General features: G+C 38.2%; 1 protein-coding gene across 2 annotated transcripts in view; it reads left to right on the top strand.

Moving 5' to 3' along the window:
• Positions 1 to 24452, top strand: part of MAGI3 (membrane associated guanylate kinase, WW and PDZ domain containing 3) — a 176936-nt gene that overhangs the window by 89913 nt on the left and 62571 nt on the right. For both annotated transcript variants that reach the window (XM_072137627.1, XM_072137628.1), the window contains exons 2-6: positions 5656 to 5772; positions 12664 to 12783; positions 21933 to 22145; positions 23354 to 23525; positions 23711 to 23790. In XM_072137627.1, coding sequence (XP_071993728.1) covers positions 5656 to 5772; positions 12664 to 12783; positions 21933 to 22145; positions 23354 to 23525; positions 23711 to 23790 — 702 coding nt within the window. The remainder of the gene's footprint in view (positions 1 to 5655; positions 5773 to 12663; positions 12784 to 21932; positions 22146 to 23353; positions 23526 to 23710; positions 23791 to 24452) is intronic.

Here is a 24452-nt window from a genome sequence, read left to right on the forward strand (position 1 = left end):
GGGAACAAATTTTTGTACAGTATGGAATATGATGCAACAAATGATGATCATTGTTTAAATAAAGATGCAGAACAATTCCCCTGTTAACCACAGCTGTCACTCAAGGGTTAAAATTGAAAATCTGGTCTACACAAAGTCTTGAAGTAGCCCCAGCTTTACAGTGCTAGTATTTTACTACATACTTTTATTGTGAAGCTTCCTGTTTACTCCATTTCTTGGATCATTATGATGTCCATTAGTTGTTCAAAATCCATAGATCTTGAATCAGACTGTCACGGAAAAAGCAAAGGAGTAGATTAATCACAATGGATGTGCTTGGGACTGAGTCGGCAATATTCAGTAAGTAATCCATGAACCAGGTTGTCCCGACTGATATCCCTTAGGTCTGTTGCCCATAAGCGACTTGCAAATAACTGGTTCCGTGTGCTTGGAGAACCTTGTATTGGACTGCACTTATCATGTCAGTTATATCCACTGTTTCAAGGTTCGGCTGAGAATAATAGATAATAATTCCTTTATATAGCTGACACAGATTACGCAGCGCTACACAGAGCTTGCCAGATCCGCCCCTGTCCCCATGGGGATCACAATCTAATCAACCTACTGGTATGTTTTGGAGTGTGGGAGGAAACCAAAAGACCTGAAGGAAACCCACGCAAACACGGAGAGAACATACAAACTCTTTGCAGATGTTGACCTAGATGAAAGGACATCTATCATCAGATCCACCGATGGCTGATGTCCCAAACCCACCCCCGTAAAATCCCCACAGACCACTTTTCTCTGGCCAAATTGCTTAGTGGGTAGCTGGCCTTAAATGGCCACTGCATGGAGTACACCACTTACCTCTGTTTTAATCCGCACTAAAAGTTTTCTTTATTATTCTGGAATTCTATTTTGTAGATTTTGTTTATGTTGACAGGAAAACAAATACCAATAGTTGTGTTCCCCCCAGATATCTTTCACTTTATTGCAGCATTAGGTCACAGCTATGCTCCACTATGACTTCAGTTTGACAGGTTTTTCACACATACAGTGGGCACGGAAAGTTTTCAGACCCTTTTAAATTTTGCACTCTTTGTTTCATTGCAGCCAATTGGTAAGATCAAAAAAAGTTCTACACCCCATCTTGGCAGAAAACAGAAATGTAGAAATTGAAAGAGAACTGAAATATCACATGGTCACAAGTATTCAGACGCTTTGCTCAGTATTGGGTAGAAGCACCTTTTGAGCTAGTACAGCCATCAGTCTTCATGGGAATGATGCAACAAGTTTTTCACTACTGGATTTGCCAATCTGCCAATCTTCCTTGCAGATTCTGTACAGTTCCCTCAGGTTGGATGGTGAACTTTGGTGGAAGCCATTTTCAAGTTTCTCCAGAGATGCTCAATTGGCTTTAGGTCAAGTACTTGGCCGCATTCATCTTCTCTTCAATTACAACCCGTACTCCTCTCTGCAGCTGAAAAAAAACACATAACATGATACTGTTACCACGGAGTTTGTATTTGGCAGGTGATAAGCAGTACCTGGTTTTCTCCACACATGCCGCTTACACTGAACACCAAAAAGCTCAATCTTCATCTCATCAGACCAGAGACTTTTAGGCCCCTTCCACACTAGCGTTTTTACGCACGAGTTCTGCGCATGAACTTGCGAAGAACTTGCATTGCACTCTGTCTCATTGTTTCCAATGGGCCTTTCCTCATTTGCGGTTTTTTCACTTGTGTGCGTTCGTTTTTCCCGCCCCATTCAAGTCTGTGGAGACGCATCAAAAACGCATTGCACTCGCAATCATTGCAAGTGCAATGCGTTTTAAACGGATGGGTTTCTAGGTGACATGAATAAGAGTATTTCCCCTGCTCAAGATCGAGCATTTAATTAAAAAAACACTGTGAAGAACAGTGAAGAATAGAATAAAAACAGTGAACACAGGATCATTTAAGTGAAAAACACAGTGAAAAACACAGTGAAGAATAAATTGCAGATGTTTGCATACATCTGCTAACTTATCAGAAGACATTCTTTTTCAATTAAATAACACATTTCATTCCCAAACCATGGTCCCTTTGAAAAATACTCGAGTCTCCCATTGACTTAAAAAATGTGCGTGAAAAACGCACCGAAAACGCAAGAAAAACATGCATGTGAAAAACGCAAAAACGCTAATGACTTCTAGGAGAAATGGAACAAAAACGCAGCCAAAAATGTCAGTTTTTCACGCATTGCACCCTGACTTGAAATGCAACGCTAGTGTGGAAGGGGCCTTATTCCTTTGTAGTGATAGTTGACTTTGTGGAACTTTCTCCCCACTCTCTGGAGCTCAGTGACCTTGGGGTTCTTCTTTACCTTTCTCAACAAAGCTCTTGTCCCACAAATGCTTAGTTTTACTTGATGTCAAGGACAAGAAAGAGTTGAGGCCATCCCAAACTTCTTTGATTTAAGGATTATGGAGGCCACTGTGCCCTTAGGAACCTTGAGTGCTGCAGAAATTCTTTTGTAACCTTGGCCAGATCTATGCCTTGCCCTAATTCTGTCCCTGAGCTCCTTGGCCAGTTCCTTTGACCATATGATTGTTTTGTGCTCTGATATGTACTGTGAGCTGAAAGCTTATATATACATGTGTGTGCCTTTCCTAATCAAGTCCAATAAATTTAATTAAACACAGCTAGACTCCAATAAAGAAGTAGAACCATCTAAAGGAGGATTACAGGGAAATAGACAGCATGTGAGTTAAATCTGAGTGTCACAGCAAGGGTCTGAATAATCATTACCATGCAATTTTTCAGTTTGTATTGTTTTTCTGTCAAGATTGGGTGCTGGGTGAACTTTTTTGATCTTACCAATTGGCTGCAATGAAACAAATAATAAAACATTTAAAGGGGTCTGAATACTTTCTGTACCCACTGTTTGTATTAGATTATTATTGGTAGATTTTATTGTTTAATGTTTTTATGGGACCGTTCCGACTCTCTCCTGGAGGCCAATGTATGGGTAGATTTGCCATTGCTTACTCTATCCTCCTATACAGATTACATGCAAGGACGCCAGAGGTGAGCGTGCATGTGTATAATGATGCTGGGGGAAAAATCTAAAGGCATACTAAATATTAAAAACAATCTGATGTGTCAAGGAAATTGACAATGAGGAAAAATAAGCGGAGCCCAGATGTTGCCCTTGTTTTTATATCAACCTTTGACCCCAGTACTGGAAGGCAGTGGTGCTTAGCAATGAACCATCCCTTTGTATCAAGGCAATAATATTAAAATATTTACTTTTAGTAAATTCTACATTGATTTTTTTTTCTACATTTTTGAATTGTATTGGACAATGCTGGATTTTGGGATGTCATTGACTATATATCATTTCTCCTAGTTATGTGAAACATTTGCAGACTTGCACATTTTCTGTATTTGGCTGACATTTTCTAAAATGAAAAAAGGTTTCCTAATATGCTTTTCAGGTCTTGATTCATGACCACCATCAAAAGACATGGCAGTGATTCAGCTATCAGGAAGTTTGTCAAATGTTCACTTGCTTGACTCGATCTGACAAATGGAGCCCATTGGGAGGACTGCGTTCCAGAAATAGGTCCATATACAATGCTTGGGCTGAGATGTATTCACTGAAAATCTTTTGAGGCTTTATCTTACACAATAGCAAGTTCTTACATTAAATCTCTATAAAGAGAAAGAAGCAGGGAAACTGTACATAGAAAGGAGACATGAAATGACCAAATTACTGTAGCTAAAAAAAAATCTGTCAGTAAGTAACCTGCAATACTGCTGCTTCATGTCTATCCGGAGCGTGCCTGGAATTTTAACTGATTTTGCTGAGATTTTATTATATAGAACAGCTGTTTTCTTCCTTTTCTTGATATTAGAGAAAATGCTGTCTCACTGCATCAGTGCGTTTCATTGTTATATTTAGGAGAGAGGTTCTTTCCTCCATAGTTAGTACACTCATTGTATAGAGAGTGGATATGTGAGGGGATCGGCTCTTTTAAACCTTTTAATAAAAAATATCCGTACTTTGTTATTTATTTAAAAAAATGTATTAATATATAAACAGATCCTGGGTGGGGAATAATATTGTTGTGAATATTTGGCCAATCTTGACCTTCTGAAAAAGGGCAGAAATAAAATATCCTGAACTTGTATGACGAGGCCATTAAAGAGCAAGAAAAAGGGTCTCCGTCTAATCTTGACGTAATTTCTGTCCCTGGTATTACATTTTAGTCCTTTTCATTTGAGTATGGGTTAGTGACAATATCAGATACAGATGTAAAGAAAGCTAGTTTTTGTTTCTAATCATGTTCAACCAATTTGAGAGCATAACTATTTAACGGAAATCAACCACTCAAAAAACCTACAAATACTTCCCTTCCGCTGCTCTTTATCTTGATCCCGACGCTGTCTGTTGCTAGTCTTGACACGACAGGATCATATAGAAAAAAAGTATAATTTGCAGCACGGGGACAAGATGTCTGGCTCTGGGGGCTGCTAACCTCTACCCTCGCCACCTCCCCCTCCCATGCGTGGGCATGCATAATTATCACATCCGCCGGACATGGCCGCAGTTTGAGGGTCATGTGATCTCTAACTGTCCATGAACAATCACTCACCCAAGACCTTAATCTTCTATTCATGAATGCTGTCATAAGGTCATTGTTCCCGTTTTATAGATGTCTAGCTAAGAAGGTAAAAGACAGGAGGCTTCACTGTACTTTACAGGAAAACAGTGCAGAAATTTTAATATGTATATTGATAAGTTACGTGATATTCTGCCTCACTTTCACACACATTGGCCCAGATTTATTAGATCCATCGCGCCAGTTTCATGAAGAATGCACAACATATTTCATGAATCTGCACACTCCACAGCCAAACTGCACCCTCTACAGTCAAGCCACACATAGTTCAGTTTGCACTATTTTTGCTAAATCTGGGCCATTTGGTAAATTGGTCAACCCCTTTAAGTATAAATATAAGTTTAAGTTTCTATGTGTCTTGTTTCTGCTTTTTCTGCATTTAGTAGTTGTAAAATAACCAGTTAAAGTTTGGGTTCGGCCAAACACAAAGTTGAAAAATCTGTTTGGGTCCCGAACGAGAACCGTTCTGTTATACAGTTAACACCCACAATCAGTGCCAGCATGGATCGCAGACATTAACAGCAAACCTACAATGTTTGACAGGGACCTGAACATTACATTTTGGGTCTGCTTATCTCTACTAGTAAGCAGTGTTTTTCTAAAACCTCAGACAGATAAGAAGGCCAATAATTAACTCTTCCTATGCATAGAAATAATTTCTTTTGATGATTCAGCTCTGTAAGTAAGATTATCCAGGGGCTGTCCTAAAAAGTTAAGTCACAAGACACTTAATCAGTTTCTTATCTGATCAGCTGTCAGTGAAGCACAGGACAGAAAGCTGATGTACAGAAACTGCTTAGACAAGGAAGAAAGGCGTTGGAAAAGAAGAACACAGGGACATATTACAGCATCTTCTATAATCATTATTGAATTTAAAAATTTTGTTGAAAATTTTGTTACAGTTTTAGACCGTTTACCCATGTTTTATAGAGGAATACTTGGTTTAAACCTTGAAAATAATGAAAATTGATGCAGTCATGTTAATTTTGTTTATTTTATCATTTCAGGAAAAGTTATTAATAAAGATCTCCGGCATTACCTGAGCCTGCAGTTCCAGAAAGGATCCATAGACCATAAGCTGCAGCAAGTGATAAGAGATAATCTTTATTTGCGAACGATACCTTGTGAGTACAACTGCTCGGGATAAGAGATCATGTATATTTTCGAATGTATATACAGGGGGGAAGATTTATTAATGCGTCTACAACAATTCTTTTGTAATTTGGACCAAATAACTGGCTCACATTTCTAAAGGGTTTTAGACCGTTTTCGGGGTATTATTTGAATAGTTCATTAACAGGGGTGTGGTCAAAAAGGTCCATGCGCCAAAAATAATGCTGACCCGACAAAGTTTTGTCCTAGTTTTTCTGGCGTAAAGTAAACAACTAATAGGAGGTACAGAGTATGACTAGACAGATTATACTAAAACAGATTTATCATCCAGCATTAGACACTTATATGAATCTGGTTCAGAATAAGGCGTTCTAGTCCAACTCTAACTCCAACTGTCTAACCTTAGTATATTTTTAAACATTTTGGGACGGATTTATAAAAAGTGTCCTAAGAAGAATAAAGGGTAATTTCAGAATTGAATGCACAACTTCATTTGGGCCTAACTTGTAAATCTACAGAGAAACCTTCAAAAATATTATATCATGGTCATTTACTACTCACTGAAGGAAATTGGTATTTGATTGATTAAATCAACTATCCCTCTGTTGGTTGTATTATAAGTTATGCTTTCGCATAGGCAGTGTATTATGAAACAACTTATATGCTATGGGGGGGAGTTAAAGACCCCACAAACACTTCAGATGCTTACCCTGACCAACCTAATGGTTGTATATGTTTCAACCGATTGTCCATTTCATTCCATTAGAGATGACTGTGCCTCTCTTTGGGAAGTAGTCATGTGTTTTGCATGCGGTGTGATACATATCAATCTGTTATTTATGATAAATGATGTTTGTTCCGTATCTGATCTATCAAAATAGTCTGCACTTCCTTGTCCATCTGTCATTTGATGGGAGGCTTTTCCCAGTGGCATTGTACTGAATTTAGAGAAATCATGTGAAAATGTTGTCAGCTAATGAATATACAAATCCTTAGTTGGTCACCAATATATTTCAAAATGTCAGCTATAATCAGGAATCCAATGGGATCTCTCAATTTTGAGGAGAGCTAATGTATACCTAATAAAAGTCATACAATGGCCAGAAATAATCTATACACACACACATTTCTTGATATAAAAAATATAGATCCCTTTAAGGGTGTTGTCCAGATTATATAGAGTTTTGTCAAACAAAATACAAAACAAAGCACAATGCATTCCTTCATTCCTGCACCAACAGCTCTTGTAGCTCCCTCATTACTGTTTTACCAGATAAATGCTGGTCCTGGTTGGTCTAGTCCTGGATGACCACTTTAAATTTTTCGATCTTTGCTTCATTTCAGACAATTGGTAAAATAAAAAAAAGTTCTTTTTTTTAATCATTAATGTGCACTCTGCACCCAATCTTGACAGAAAAAAACTGAAATGTAGATATTTTTGCTAATTTCTTAAAAAAGAACAACTGAAATATCACACGGTCACAACTATTCAGTCTCTTTGTTGTGAAACTCATATTCTCCTCAGTTCTAAAGCGCTGCTGTACAAAGGTGGTGCTCAGAAGTACCATTTATGGCCACCATAGAATCCTGATACTGCAGTTGTTAAGGGGGTAGCATATGTTAGGCCTCTTTCATATGTACGACGGGGCAACGTATATCTGGCTGCAAGTCATAGGTCCACCATAGATAGATGGCTACAGCACCCGGCTTGGTACGGTGAGCACTGTTCACCCCTTCTTGTCTCCGGTGCACCTACCGTATGCCAAGTGGGCATATGCTTGTGTGAATGTAGCCTTATTGAGTTATTATTGTTTGTTAGATGCAGTCTTAGTGAGGATACAAAGTGCATTCTTTAATGACCTGAGATGAAAACTATTTTTGTTGTTGAAGCATAAAACATGAATTTCCAGTAAGTTTAGTTTTTTGTATTGCTCGTAGAAGGCTATATTTTATCATCACCCGGTTACAAGGTTCTTTATTCTTTGAAAATAAAAGACCCCTCATTAGTGGGAAGCATTTACACTGCAATCAGTTACGTGTGCGCCGCTCATTATAGCATGAAAAACCATATATTTGCATTACTGATTAATTAATAATCCAGCCAGAAACCAAGGTTTTTCAAATTACAGTATTTCTTTAACCCTTACACCGACTAGAGCTGAACTGTTTTAGTACAGATGCACTCCTTCTTTCATCATTAAAGTACAATTACTGAACCATTCCATTTTGTATACTACGTTCCGTTCTGTACCTTTAAATTTTTATCTGAAATAAAAGGACTGGTATCCAGCCCATCCTTCATAACATAATCTAGAAATCAGTACAAGTGTGAATGACATTTCCTGATTACCTCTAATGTTCCCTTTCAACAGTGCTTAAGCTGATTTTCTCACATAGAGTTAGTACATGATCAGATTCTTCAAACAGTGACACATTTCAGGATGTTTTTGAACGACTCATTTCCATTAGTGTAATGGCTTTGCTTCCCTTTGTGTGGATCGCACAGTGTAGCTCATAAAATTCAGACATTGCCATAAGTGCGCAATGACCTGAAGCCGTTTCTAGCAAGGTCACATGGATAGGAATTAATTGTGTTTTATATAGGGGAATTAAGGGTATAAAAATATGGATTGTAATAATATGGGAAGAGATTGCATGATAGATACTGGGAGTGTAATCCTGCAATTACCAGCTTGTCCAGCAGGCTCGCCCAGTTCTTGGCGGAGGTTTGTGAGATGGGCAGTAGTAGCAGCAGACATAGATGCTGTCTATTTATCTCAGTGTTTCGACTGCTGGGCCATGGAACACCTAGTTCTGAACTCGGAGGAAATAAAAGGAAATGCATTACTCACCTTTCCCCATTCCCCCAAAGCAGTCCTCTTCTCTTATGGAGCTGCGTGCAACTCTGAAGCTGGCAGGCCATTAATGGCATAAAGGGAACACATGTACCCTACATGTAAGGGTTGGGACACAGAAACTTACATTTTCTGAATCCCCTGCCACCTGTCGGCCCAGTCCTCGGTTCGCTGCTGCAGTGACTGATCAGAAAGCTCATGAGCTTCTTAGACGCAACGCATGGACATGTGTGGAACGTAGAAGTCGGAGGTGTCATGGACTACAAAACTTAACTACATTCCTAGTAGCAGTTTTCTTCTGAATGCGCGCCGCCACATTTTAGATGTTGGATTTATTATTGTCCTTGCTGCATACGTAGGCTCAAACCAAGTTTAGTTAAAGCTCAGTATATTTTACGGCTCAGGCTACTTGTAATGTGATTATTTTATGGTCCAGAATCACTGCCTCTCTATTGATCCCCAAGGCAAATTTCATCAATTATAACGTTTCTCCCCATCCCTTCTGATTTCATCTTATCACGCTGGCAGCATAAATCTTGCGCTGTTAATATATTCACTTTTAGCCAGTGTGAAAAATGGCCTTTCCTTTCATGACTGCAGTGAAGTAGTAAGATTTATGAGTCCTGTAGGGATCATTCTCCTGAATGACAGCAGTTCTAATTGGCATAGACAGATTTCACTTCATTTTTATAAATGAATTTGTTCTTTTTCTTCAGATTATTACATTTGTGTCAATAGTAGTACTTTATTTTTTATGCATTCAGTATTATTTCATGTTGCTGTTACTTCTAGCTATCTCAGACTGTAAGCTCTTGCAACCAGGGACCTCACTCCTTTTGTGAATGTTTGTACTCTGTCATGTTTTATTATATTTGTCCCCTATGATTTGTAAAGCCCAGAGGATGGCGCTATATAAATAAAGATTATTATCTGTCCATGGAGTAATCCTGGTTATGTGCAATGACTTGCTACCTGTAGAGGTAGAATTATCTAGGCAATGATAGCAGTCGGCAAACCCTGTTACTAATAGAGAAATCATTTAATGGTCTCGGTGTAGAAAAATTACATTCAAGTTCATATTTTCAGTGGTTTACATATAATAGACTTTTAAAGGGTAGTTTCTGATGATGTCAAGTACAACTGACCTTCAATCTTGTGAATAGTGTGGGACCACAATAATGAGCCCTAATGACCTTCAATGTAATTTCTTGTATGTAATTAAAGGCATACTTTAATTTTCATGCATGAGCAAGAAAGCTGCCCTTATAGTGCCACCTATTGGATAGCTATCCTAAATGTAAGTGCTTGACCCTTTAAAGGAAACCTACCACTTCCGATGGTGGTTATAAGCTGCAAATGCCGTGCACCAGCTCAGGGTGAGCTGGTGCCGGCGCTTATTTCCGTTATGGCTTTGCAGTACCGACTGTCATTTTGCACAAGGAGAAATGGGGCCCTACACCATTGTAGAGTTAAATGTAAATATTTCTGTTTTTAATTAGTCGGGTTGGCCTTTTGAAGGTTAACCAAATGACTAGAGATTTTAAAAGCTATTGCGATCTCTAAACTGACATTAGTGCCCAGCCTACTACCAATCATTGTGTGGGACCGTCATTGGTATACCATATGCATTATAGATGCTTTAATCCTTATTTACTTCTACTTGTACCTGAGAAGGTTCCTTCAAGTTGATTGAGAATTTTTTGTATTTTTACAAAGTAGTTATCACAAGAAGCCGATGAATAGTATAAATTCTTTTATTGATGTCTATAGGTTTGTTTATACTAGTCGATTAATTTGCAATTTTAGGTGGCAGCAGTAGCTTCTATACAAATTGGCTACCTGTCCTCCAGGATTTCTGTCCTTGTTTTATCTCTCAATGCCCAGCATTGTGCTTCTGTATAGTATTATTTGTCCATATAAATAAAGTAGTTTAAAGTACAATGTAGTTTAAAGTATAAATGTAGAAAGGCTGTGTTGCTTTTCAGAGGCTTTTTTTTTGGAATTTATGAACTTTTATTTTTCTTATCTTTTAATGGTAAAATTATAGATAAGTTAAAAAAACAAACAAACTATAGAACCCAACGTGTAACAAGTCTCGTCTTTACCGAAGGAGACTCAAGGAGGGCATCAAATATTGACCCGGAACACGCCTCTGTCCGGCACATCTGCTGTCTGTCCCGGCTTATTAGTTAATCCTTTTATGCCAGCTTGTAACAAGCGTGGCTATTATTTTGGAAAAGAAATCCAGGGGAGACCAATTAGGGAAGCTTTTTACGCTTAAACCACAGTTTGTGTCCTGTTGAAGGGTCAGTGTTGAAGATTTGTCACGGATAATTATGGCCAATACCAGTCTTGATAAGAGGCTGCTGCGAGAAATACAAGCCATGAGAGGGGGTCTACTATAGGACTGTATTGTAATTGTGGATAGGGGACACATTTTATTTAAACAGGTGAGGACACAGTATTTAGCCTCAGTTTGTTGAACTCTTTTATACAATTACTTTACAAACCATAAAGAGCGCTTGCTAACACTTTGAGCATTGCTGTTAATTGTAGCCTGTACAGTCAATCCTTTTAATAGTGGCTCATAGAACTGAGTACCGTGTTTTTTTTCCTGTAAACGTAAATAATATACCGTAATAGTATTAATACATTTTTATATATAGCGTCTTCATATTCTGCAGCACTTTACAGATCATGGGGTACAAACAAAATAAGACATCACAGAGTAGTAACATGGTCAGATGAAACGATAGGAGTGAGGGGCTGCACTTTGACACCTTCCTGCTTTAAAGGCCACATTCATTCATTGATGATTATTTTGTACAATTAATGCAAATGGATTGTATATAACACCTCCACTTCAGCTAAGTATTGCACAAATTATGTGAGGGCATTTGTTACAAGCTAGAAAAAGAGGGCTAAAATAGTAAAGCAAAACTTTACAAAAAATGATGGATGACTAAAAAAGTGTGGAATTATTCGGAAGAGGATCAAAATAAAATATCTAAGAAACTTAGGTGCTTCTTCGAGTGTATTAAGGGAAATCGAGTTGGCCATATTTCTCGTCTGTTTGTAGCCCAGAAGTCGGATGAGGGCAGTCTGGCATAGACCACCGGTATCCATTATTCATTCTGTTCTGTCAGCTGTTGCCTAACTGATGATAATGTGTAAATGATGTGTGAAACCTAACTAAGGGTCTAAAAACTCATTGGAATGCTGTAAGTGTGTGTCACTTTTATGTAACATTAGTTTTTTTTGTATTTGTCGGCTGAGATTTGGCCCAGCAGGTGTTATGTTCTGCAATTTAATTTGAATAGTTTACCTCGTATTAGATCACAACTTTTTACTGAGGGTGGTTTATGGATTAGTGATAGTAGTCCTGTTACATTCATGGTTACCTAATTTAAATTCTGTAAGTCTGCATATGATGTATGCAGAGGCAGAGCAAAACCGCAATCGGACCTGTGTTGTGTGAAAATTGTGGGCCCCAAAAAGTCAAATTAATTAATTGTTCTCTCTACAGGGCAGTATCAAACTTGGTTGCAGGTGTGGTCGGCCATGGAGGTGAAATAGGGCACCATAGAGTAGTATCGTAATTGAATAAAATAGTCCGATAATATGTTAGTTATTAATAGGTAGAAGTGAGCTTATATCCATGATTCCTGCTACGGGTGATACAACACTTTTCTGCCCACCCGATGACATTGGTACATTTGTTAATTCGGTAACATTGAACATTATTCTGTTCCCCTTCAGATTTTGCCATGCCTCCAAGACTTCACATAAACGTGTCTGTTCATTGCATTCCCTCTTACTACATAATTCATTGCCCTAGTTTCACAGAAAATAGTTCTCTCAAATGAGAATTTCTTGAACTTCTTGAACTTCTTGAGTTTTCATCTTGGTCCTTGATTTTCAAAGTCCCTGCAGACAACAATCTTTATCTGATTTTTTTTAATTTATGTTTTAACCTTTTGTTATATAATCCTGACATTGCGATATGCATGTTTATGTGCTGATGTATTTTTGTTTTTTTCATTTAAGGTACTACACGGTCACCAAGAGATGGAGAAGTCCCTGGTGTTGATTATAATTTTATCACAGTTGATCAATTCAAAGCCTTAGAAGATAGTGGGGTGTTGCTGGAGAGTGGAACATATGATGGTAAGTGCTGTAAATATCATTGCAGATTCTTTTGTGCACTGTAATCATATGTTTACTGCCTAGGGGACATAGCCAAACTGGGGCATATTTATTTAGTGTCTTAAAGGGTATTCCTACAAAGACAAGATTCTTAAATATACTCAGGTTAACAAATATCACAATCTCTAATTCAATGTTATTTACAAAAATACAGCCTCTCATAGAGATAATTCCAACCTGTATTTTGGTTGTCCCTGGTTACCACCTGAATAGTGTCTCTTATACTGCAGAGGGAGGCGAAGGAGGCAGATGACACTACAGACAGAGGCACTTCCTGGCCAGCTGTAGTGTGCAGAGTAGCTACAAACTCTACAGACAAGATAAGGTGATCTGAGGGAAGGGGGAAGCACTGCAGAGCAGAGTGTGTCATTGTGTCTTATATCCATCTCATGAATCTGATCTTTCATGTATGGGGAGTGGGGCTAGTGGGGGCTTTAATGTTATTTACTAACCAGAAAAAACTGCAAAGTCTACATCTGAAATCCGCTCCAGGTGCAACCAGACGGACATAGCCACCTAGTAAAGGGGAGGAAATTAAGACTGACATTCAGTACCTCCTACATGGTCACCTTTTTAGTGGATTATGCACAAACATGTTCGTAACTATTATCTGAGAACTGAGAACATTGATAATCCCTACAGAAACTATGTTGAAGCATCAGGTAATTTTTCATTATACAAACTTTCTGCCATAACCAGGACACCTGTGTGCATGGTGCATCTCATTGTGGACACCTACCGTAGTTAAATGCAGAGGTGATCAAGTATGATTGGGATTTGGATCGAGTTTCATCAGAATTAATAGCTGTCTGTACAGGTTTCTAGCTATAGTAAATGATGGGCACGAAAACCAAGAGGGATAAATAATAGCTTGTAGAAAACAAGGAACAATGGATGGGATTAGAGACCTTGTGACCCATCTGCATCTCAAGCTGTAGCTCAAAGGTGATTGAAGAGGATTAAGAAGTAGCCGAGATGATGCTGAGAGGTCAGAAATGTAATTATGAATCACATCCACTTTACCCATGAAGTAATCAGCCATGACCTGTTGAGAATGAACAAGATAAAGAGGATGCTCGTTGCCGATCTGGCCTAGGGAATGAATTAGACGGGAGAGGAAATAGCAATTGAATTTTCTCCTTTTAAAATTCTACAGATTTTCTGGTTTTGTAATCTGAAAAAGAGTCTCCTAACACTAAGGACAGAAATTAAATGTGACAACAGGGTTTGTTCTAGTAATGTTTACAGCTATTTGTACAGGTAAACCTAAATCTTCTGTGGGCATCTGGAGAAGGTCAGAGGTTGGAGGGATTTGCTCTTGTTCCTTCAACCACGACAAAACAAATAGATTTCAGAAGCAGGCGTGCCGGAGACATTAGGTGCATTCTTCCTTTCCAGTATTGCTCTGCACAGAAGAAAACAAACATCATAATCATTGGTAAATTCCCATGGCATTCGGATGGCCTAGTTCAGATGTGCATTGTTGATATAGGGATTTTGCATATCATCGCAGGTTATATTTTGGAACGATCTTTAACATGAAAGAAATGTCCAGATTTATAAAAACTTTTATTCTTTCTTTATAAAATTCGTATAACTCTTTAAGGTTTTGCATTTAAATTTTTTTCAAAAAGCCGTAACTTTTTTTTTTTTTCTACATCGCTATATAAGTGCTTGTTTCCTTTGGAAAAGTTATTATTTTAAGTGCCACCATTTAGTATTACAGTAAATGTACTGGAACTTAATCCAAATTTGTTTGTTTTTACAGTGCAGTGCAAGGGACATTCCCCCCCCCCCTACCTTTTTTTTTCTAAATTTATATTATGTTGTTTTTTATAATTATTTTTAGGTAAGAATATATGTTTACCCTATATATGTTGCCATTTAAAATGCATGTACTTTGGTGTACAGAGCTATGTAAGATGTCATTTTTTAAAGCCATTTTAGCAATTACGTGACCTTTTCATCACTTTTTATTTGAAAAGTTTAGATTTGGTCATTTTTGGCATTTCTCCTGTAAAAGTGTTTTATTGTATCTTAGTTATTTTACTTTTGAATAGTATTCAGACTTTTTGTGGTTGCAAACGGGACTGCCCGTTTACAGGACAAAGAGATCAAGGTTTTTGCAGCACTTAAGATGTAGAGGAACAATTTAGGTTTTCACATCCCAACAGATGTACCCCAGAACCCTTTCCAAGATAACATGAACTTCGTCTTAGAAGGGTTGTATAAGCATACAATCCCAGAATATATGAAACAAAGAGGCCCCATGAGCATCACATCTCCAGCAGACATGGGGGATAAGCAGATTGAGTTTCTAAAGCAGCGCAGGGGTATGATACCACTGCATCAGAATCTTGTATTGGTTTTCCTTTTACAAAGCTGACAGGGAGCCTTTGGGTGCTCTATCCCAGATGGCTTTCCAACTTGACTCCAGGAATGTTTTTCCCAGCCAGCCCTCCCATCTCTGCATATAGGCATGTCGGACTGGTTCTGGGTACATCTGTGTCAGGACTAAGGCATAAAGGTCTGAAATAAGCCCATTGAGCGGATTAGCCTCTGTAGCTCCTCCGCAAAACTCTGTAAGGGGCAGTATTACAGTGGAACCCAGGCTCTGGAGACAGAACTGGTACATTTGAGGGTAGGCATCAATTGCCGCCTTGAATTGATCTAATGCATTTAAAGGGAGAAAGTGTTTAGTTGTAGGTTGAGTCAGGTCCCTAAAGTGAAGTACGTGCATTGGCCTCCCAAACTCTACAAAATCTGCCCAAAGGCTTTGGGGTAAGCACAGTGTATATAAGAAGGGAGTAAGGGGGGATTTCTGCATCACTAAAGAAAAACGAATGCAGCATGTGAGGCTAACAGTGATACATGTTTAAGAGTATGGGCAGATGAAATAGTCTCAAAGGCCCAGTACAAACCTGTGTTTGGACCTCTGTCATTATCTTCTTTGGCTAAAATGATGTTGACATAAGTCTAATGGATCTTTTAAAATGTGCTTTCATTTCTGTGGACTTTTAATGGCTTTCATTAGTGTCCATTGGCACCACTTCCCTCAGTCTTGCAACCAAAATCGGGCTGTAGCTGCAGCTTCCATATGAAGCCTATTGGAAGTGGTGCAAACGGACACTAATGGAAGCCATTAAAAGTCATATGAAATCGTATTGTAGAGGAGAGAGGAGTTCAGTAAGCGGAGGACCGAATAGTAGGGACTTAAAGTAGTCTTCTGTATTGAAAAAGGAGAGCTTTAGCTGGTAGGTGCTCAGTCACAGCAGCTACACCTCCATCTACCAGATCCGGAGGAACTAAAATTTACAGATTATACAGAGGCTGCAGAGAAAACATTCTAAAAATGTAATGCACCTAATGAGATTTATCAATGCAGGTACAACACTGTTTTTCACTTAGTGTTCTCTTCCATTAAGAAAAGAGAATATCTAATGTAAATGCTGGTAATAAAATAAAGTCCTTCCATTTAGTATCAGTTATAGTGACTTATAGAAGTGAAGTCTATCTACCTACAGGCTATTAAAAAGGTAATTCTGGCCTTGGCAAACTGCTCCAGTAATCCGCCATGTGTTAAGGTCATGGCAAATATTTGTAATTTAGATTAAATTTAAATATCGATAAATTATGAAGTATGAATTTGTTTACTGGTCGATTTTAATTGCACAAGAGACAAAATTGCGGTATCTAAATTATCTTTCATTTATCTCCAAGCACAGTTTCTTAAAATCTATGTGCATATTTACAGTTCCTTCATTTCTACTGAGAACATTTCCTGCTCAGGGAGCCAAGTCTTGGATCGCATCCGCTTACCACTCAGTTTTATAGCGATACCACTTTATTTTATGGCCTTTATAGTAGATTTGTTCTTATTTTTGTAAATGCTGGCACACTTAGTACAATATATAGCTGATGACAATCCACATTCTTTTTGCCAAGCAAACCGCCTGGAAATTGTACATTTTGTTCAGTGAAAAATATATTAGAATATCAATAACTGGATCATCGTAAATGTTCTTGTGGAACAGAAAATGTAATGTTTGCCTCTGGATATAATGAATTTTAAATGAAATTTTGCACTAAGAAAAATGATGGACAATTGTGGCGCCATACCAGTTCTTCCTAATAAGCGGTAGCTAGGGACCATAGTTTTTTTTTTTTTCTTTGGATGATTGTAAGATCCCTTAGATCTGATCCTCCCTAATCATAATGTTTATCTCTCTTACGGTTTCCCATGTTTTGCTCTATACAACAAATTCTGCAAAAGCTGCAGATATTTAGACCAATGGACACAAAAGAATTGACTATGATAAAGTCCATTGGCCTTTGATTCTGGTACCATTTTCCTGCAAAGATAGTGGCCCAGATCTGATAAACCGGCTGCATCAACGTAGAAAGAATGTTTTTGGAGCTTTGCACATGTATTTAAAAACTGTTTGCACCAGTTTTGTGTTGTGGCTGCACAGACAGAAAATTGTGCAACTAAAGATGCATGTTAGTGCTTATTCAGACTTTTAATACACATTTATTAAAGCGACTGGACAGAATTGTGCTGCACACTATGGGGCAGATTTACTTACCCGGTCCATTCGCAATCCAGCGTCGCGTTCTGTGCGGTGGATTTGGGTCTGGCCAGGATTCACTAAGGTAGTTCCTCCGACGTCCACCAAGTGGCCCTGTTGCGCTGAAGTTCCCCGAGGCCCGCTGGAATGCCCTGAAGTTCACCGGCCTATATGAGGTAAATGCAAGTTCCGCAACATTTTTTTTTTTTTTTTTTTTTAAATGCGGCAGATTTTCCGAATCCGTCGGGTTTTCGTTCGGCCACGCCCCCTGATTTCCGTCGAGTGCATGCCAGTGCCGATGCGGCACAATCCGATTGCGTGCCCCAAAATCCCGGGGCAATACAGTGAAAATTGGCGCAAATCGGAAATATTCGGGTAACACGTCGGGAAACCGCGAATTGGGCCCTTGGTAAATGACCCCCTATGTGTTAAAGGTGCACCTAAAAAAAGATGTTGCCCACTTCCCAAGCAGTGCAGGGTACGCCAGATTACTGAAAATTGTGCACTACTATTCAACATCTGGTGCGTCCTGCACACTCAAAGGACAAACTGCACATAATGCAGATTGGACTACTTTTCATAAATTATTAATTAGTACCTAAGATTATTAAAAAAGAGAGCCACATCATGAATGATTTCTATGTACGTAAGGCCTCCTCATCTTCCTTCTCTTATAGTCATTGGTTGTAAGATAACTGTTTGGAGCGGGAGCCTCCTTTGTGTACATTGTCTGCAGAAGGCCTTGCCCAAAAGCTAAGCTCCACCTGTCACCATAAAAAAAAATTTACTTGATGAGAATTACTTTATTTTCCCATGTTTTCTTCAAGACTGTTTTCCTGTCTGCAGCATTTTGGTCATCTTCCCATGCAGGCAAGATTGACAAGATTATTTTTTGTCTTTTCCATTCTATTCCTAGATATTGGGTGCCTTTAATCGTATTTGTGACCCAAAAATTGTTGATGCATAGATGTCCACATCCAAACTTCTTGTTTTAAAATGAAACATTTTGACACTTGGATTTTAAAATTATTGGATTGTCATAAGAACAAGGAATAACAATTAAGCTTAATTGCAGAAACTCTTAATAACTGTTATAGCTGTTTATTGTAAGCAAGGACTAAAGTACAGTAAATTACCAACATCTAGGGGTTGTCTGTAAGTCTGTTGTTCTTAAGTAGGAGACCGCCTGGATATAAAAAATAAAAGTCCAGAGCAAAACATTATTATTTAAATACATTTGTTGCATGCTTTCTAATAGTGGTTGGATAATAGGTTAATGTGCACAATAACGGAAGGCTCCATTTCCATCACGTTTTGGCTCTACATTACATGGATACCTCAGGAGGATTCCTGACGTACCCATACAATGGAGGGCTAAGATGTATCCCACTGTATTCATATACAGGGGGAGATTTATCAGAAGTGTCTGAGAGCAGAACTATTCTAGTCAACTATGGAAACCAATCAGAGATCAGCTTTAAATTTTATGAACAGATTTGGGAAAATGAAAGCTGAGCTCTAATTGATTGTCATGGCCTACGACCACAGTTCTGTTCTCGGACACTTCTGATAAATCTCACCCACAGCGTTATACATTCTCTTGTTCCTTCCCCTTACCATTGAAAGTGGGAGGAGTGAACATCGGCAGCAGGTAGTGGCCAGTTATTAGCTGCCGCCAATGATCATGATGTTACCTCCAGTCACGTTATTGTCATTGTATGTAGGTTGAAGTGTAGGCATAAAACACTGTATATTAGTTTTGCCCACAGTGTAACCTTAAAATTCTTCCTTTTACTAAATCAGACATGTTACATCCCATAGTATTCTTTCTACTTTGCTGAAACATTCAGATTTAAAAAAATGCTAAAAGTTTAGTATTTTTTTTTTTGTTACTTCAGGAAACTTTTAATAACATGACTTAGGTTTGCAAAATGGTCTGCCGCAGATTATAGTGTAATTCCGGCATTCTTTAAATACGGCGTAGATTGGCCCATTATAGTGTTTTGTATAAGATGTGCCCAGTTGGAAAGGTGCTGCAGGATAACAGTTTTTCATGTTGAATTCAATACGTTACTATGGAAGGTGTAGCAATGGATGAGCTTGGATTCAAGAATCAGTGCTTTAGAAAGGTTTCTCGTATCTTCTTCAACGTACTGGTCCCATTATCTTTCATTCTTTCATTGTGTACATTGGGTCTTGGAGGGATTGCAGTGCTGCTTTTTGATCATTTCAAACACTTTTCTTTGACACGAAGCAGTAAGCTTAGCATCATCCAGCATATAGCAAATCCTTTCTGAGCTAAAAGGAAATTGGTCTGTGGCAAGAAAATGTTCCATGTTGTTAATTTGTGGTTGTGGCTGTAATACTTATTACTTTAGTGTTTTGGTCATAGATCAGAAATCCTATGTGACACCAATTGTAGTGAATAACATTATCCCTGTGATGAGGGCACTCTCAGATCTTGAAGCAGTCAAAATGTATAAGCTTAACTGTAGACATGACTACACCCACATTTGTAATGGCTGGACGCCGGATCAGAACATCTCTGAGAAAGCAAGTTTAGGGTTTTCTGTATATTTAATTGTGAATATCTACCAAAAATGGATAATGGAAGGACATCTGGTTATTCGTTGTGTACTGAGAGCAAAGGCTATATTCCTATCACGTTTGTAAGGATATACCAGGAGGTTTCATGCTGAACTCTATGTATACTGAGCAGATGGAGGAAAAAAGGATGCCCCCACCTGCTGATATATACCTATATACACATTTAGCATTTGTGTGACGGGAGCTTTCTTGGCATACATGCTAAATGTGCAAAAAGCAAGATATGAACCTACTTTAGTCCAGTCTTACAGAAGAGCTACAGTGTCAAGACATACCCTACATGACTGTCCATGCTGAACTCTGCCCACCGTAGAAAGAAACCACCGTGGGCTTGTGAGAATCAGAACTGCACCATGATCAGTTTTTTTTTTTTTTTTGTTTTTTTTTAGATAGCATGATGGCACAAGCAGGCATTGTGGGAAAAAGACAAGTTGATGGATGTAGAAGGATATTACCAAGTCTAACTGTAACCATGGGACAAATATTTCTTCTTTTTGCTACCATTTTGGTCTCATGCACGCAATATTACTTTCAGATTACGTTTTAGAAAAATCTGCCATGAGTACGTTTGTAAGAACACTTTTGGAGCAATGTATGACTTGTGTTCTATATATTTAGTAGTAGTCTCTGCAGTGCTACTCTAATTCACAATGGTCCCTGAGCTGGAGGGTAGTTGTAAAAACCCAGAAACTTCACTTCTTTACTCTTAGTACAGGTGGGAATAAAGCAGTTGGGATAAAATACAGGACCTTCAGTTTGCTCTGAGACCTCTGTGACCTGACAGCCTATTTTGGGAGACCCAGAGTAAATTTCCGTTTAGGAGACATAAGAGAAAAAAACATATATAACATTGCTTACCCCCGATATCATGCCCATAAAATTTAGATTGATTCAAGATTAAATTGTATAGGTACCATTCAATGCAGCTATTCATTATCAAAATGTTGATTCTCGGATACTTCCATTGAAAGTCTATCTTGAAATACTGTGGAAAGAATCACTGCTACAGCATTTAGCATTCAGACACACACTCCACGCTCATCTTTATTACATATAGCACAGATCAGGCGTTCTTGTCCGTTTCACTGCAAATGGGCAAAGTTAAGCTTATTATCAATGCAGAATTGGGATTTATTGCCCCCTGGCATGGTAATAGAGTACACGTTTCTGCCTGCAACATGTGGAGAGAGAATTAAAGTGCGCTGCACCATTTTGTTGTCTTTTCTAGAAAAACTGCAGTGGGATTAAATATCTTCTACTGCGGCTGGATGTAAAGCACATGAATGTTAGTGTAACAAATGGGTTGCAATTGTTTTGGTTGCTGAAGAGTTGAGACAATTATGAACAGAAGCCGGAGTCTAAGGATGAGTGGAGAAAGGCAGATCTCATGACTAATAACGTTTTGCACATATTTTTTGCATTTTTTTTTACAAATGTTTTGTGAAACAGATTTTTAGGATATGTCGTACAGTAAAATGAAATCTATTGCATCCTACTGTGTGTCTCTCCTACTGAATTTTATTATCAAATCCCATAATCTGATTTTGACATCTTAGATATATCTATGTGTAAGGACCTATTGATGACCAAATTACAGAACTTATGGCTTATTCATTCGTTAATATGTAGTACATGTTGTTAGTTTTAGGTAAATGGGGAAAAAATGCAGTTTGTCTGATAAGTGGCAAGTATCAATATAATGGGTTTATTAAACATCACACCTGGATCATACAGCTGGATCTGAAACCATGGTTCTAGGGTTAACCGTATTAATGGCCTCTCCATAGTTTATCATAAAAATAGATCTTCTTATCTTTAACCTTTTAAAACCAAAGTAATAATTAGGAGTTAGTTTTTGTATTACACTTTGATTTCATTAAATGTTATTTATATATCCTCACAATTCATGTCTGTTCATCTTGTATGTCTACATAGGCAATTTCTATGGTACCCCAAAGCCTCCAGCTGAGCCTAGTCCTTTCCAGCCTGATCCAGTGGATGGAGTCCTGTTTGATGGGGACTTTGACACAGAGACAACACGGAAAAGAACCACTTCGGTCAGTAAGATGCAGCGTACAGATTCTTCTCTCCCGGAGGAAGAAGAGGATGAAGAAAGAGAGGCTGTGAATGGCAGCAGTGGAAGTGCAGGTAAGACTTTGGTTAGACACATGGGTGAATTAAGACTGCCATAGGCTGTATGAATATCATAGCCCCTTCAAGTCTAGAATCACTACATATGGTACTAGAATCTGCTTTATGGGGAATGGAGAATGAAAGCAGACTGGAGGGAAACAATCTGTAGTTTCAGGCCCTTTGGAGGCCTTTCTTAGCTTCTGAAATGGCGCAAGTATGTTGAGAGCAGGAACAGATGTACAAGGATTTCATTTGTGAATATCCTTTTTGGTATCAAATCTAATGTGTGGTTTGGGTGGCCATGGGCCCCCTAAAAGGCTTGGCCTCTGGGCTACTGTCCAAATCGCCCATATTATAATCCACTACTGGTTATACGACATGGAGAAAATCTTGGTAAGTAAATATATGTATGTACAGGCAGTCCCTGGGTTACATACAAGATAGGGTCTGTAGGTTTGTTCTTAAGTTGAATTAGTATGTAAGTTGGAACTGTATACTATATAATTGTAACCCCAGACAGAATTTTTTTGGTCTCTGTGACAATTGGATTTTAAAAATGTTGGGTTGTCATAAGAACCAGGATTAATAATAAATCTTAATTCCAGACACACCAGATAACTGTTAAAGCTGATTAGTGTAGCCTAGGGCTAAAGTACAGTAAATTACCAAAACCCAGAGGTCCGTTTGTAACTAGGGGTCATCTGTAAGTCGGGTGTTCTTAAGTAGGCAACCGCCTGTATATAATATAATATTATATATATTATATTATATATAAAAGGTTTCTCCATCCAAATTAGTTATAAGCATATACTGCAATACTAATTAAATTTTACAAAATCTCATACACACACGTTGTGGATGTGTTTTTTTTCCTAGCAGATATTCCTCTTTGCTGCTGACTTCAAAGCCACAGCAACCTAAAAATGTATAGAGAAAAGCTGCAACAGAATTGTTGATTTTTTTCCTCCTGATTCCCCACAAATTGTGCACTGGAAATTCAGCTACTTAAAAATATTACAAATACATACTTACATCGCATTTTCATTACATTAAATTTTGTAAGTAAATATTGTAACTAATACTTTGATACTGCAACCACAAATATGATAGTTCTCTAAGTTACTCAGAGCTGTAGTCAAATGGCTGTAACTTTAAGAGATTGTGTTTTCAATGATGGTGTATGGTATCTCCCCGTACCATGAATGTCCATGTGATTGTTTCAGAACATCGAGACAGACCAGAACCTACAGACTGGGGCAAAACTGTACCTAGTTACAACCAGACAAATAGTACAATGGACTTCAGGAATTACTTAACTCAAGGGGAAAACTTGGAACCTCTTCCAAAGAATTGGGAAATGGCCTACACAGATGCAGGAATGATCTACTTCATTGAGTAAGTTAATACTACAATTTATAGTGTTGTGTTACAGGTTTGAGTGACAGCAAGTGTTCTAGTTTGGTTTGCCCATCTTTGGCTATACTTCTAATATCTAATACTTTCAAATATTATTATCCTATTGCCTGATGTTGATTTTCATGTTTTTGTTTGTTTGTTTTTTTTTTTTTACTTCTTATAAGCCACAACACTAAAACAACTACATGGTTGGATCCCAGACTGTGCAAGAAGGCAAAAGCTCCAGAAGATTGTGATGATGGAGGTAAGAACAATTGACGGGTTGTAGCTTCTGAGTTACTGTTGCACTGTTCAATTTGTCCAATTATATCTCAGTTTTACAGGTATATATTGTATATTATTAACACACTCTCTAAAACCTAGTATGTTTCTTTCAGTTTATCTTCATTTATTTCAAACCCATGAATCAGTGACACCCCTGCTCTGTCTGCATAGTTTATGCAGGAGGAAAGTGTGTGTCTCCAAGATGGCGGCCTCTGATTTCATAAAACATTAATAATAAAGACCTTTGTCACTTGTATAGGAAGGAGGTCCAACCCCCTGATTGTGTTGTTATTTTGCTAATGCTATAACAATATTCTCCAGATCCTAGAAAACCCCTTTAATAAGCAGGAAACTGCACATAGGAAGCCACCTCATACTGCAAATCTTGGCTTGTAATATAAGTTTTTGATCTGTGATATTATATTAAAACGTTGTTGTAGGATAAGGATATTGAACAACTAAAGGCCATAAATAACAGTTTCCTAAAACATACTGTTAGGTTATTTAGATTGTGAGCCCGATGGGGACAGGGACCAATTTGACAAGCTTTGTGCAGCGCTGCGTAATCTGTGTGCGCTATATAAATAAAGAATTATTATTATTCCGTAGCACTGGCCACTCCTACCAGGTGCCTGCTGGCAT

This window comes from Engystomops pustulosus, chromosome 2 (genome assembly GCF_040894005.1).
Source record: "Engystomops pustulosus chromosome 2, aEngPut4.maternal, whole genome shotgun sequence".
NCBI classification, from domain to species: Eukaryota; Metazoa; Chordata; class Amphibia; order Anura; family Leptodactylidae; genus Engystomops; species Engystomops pustulosus.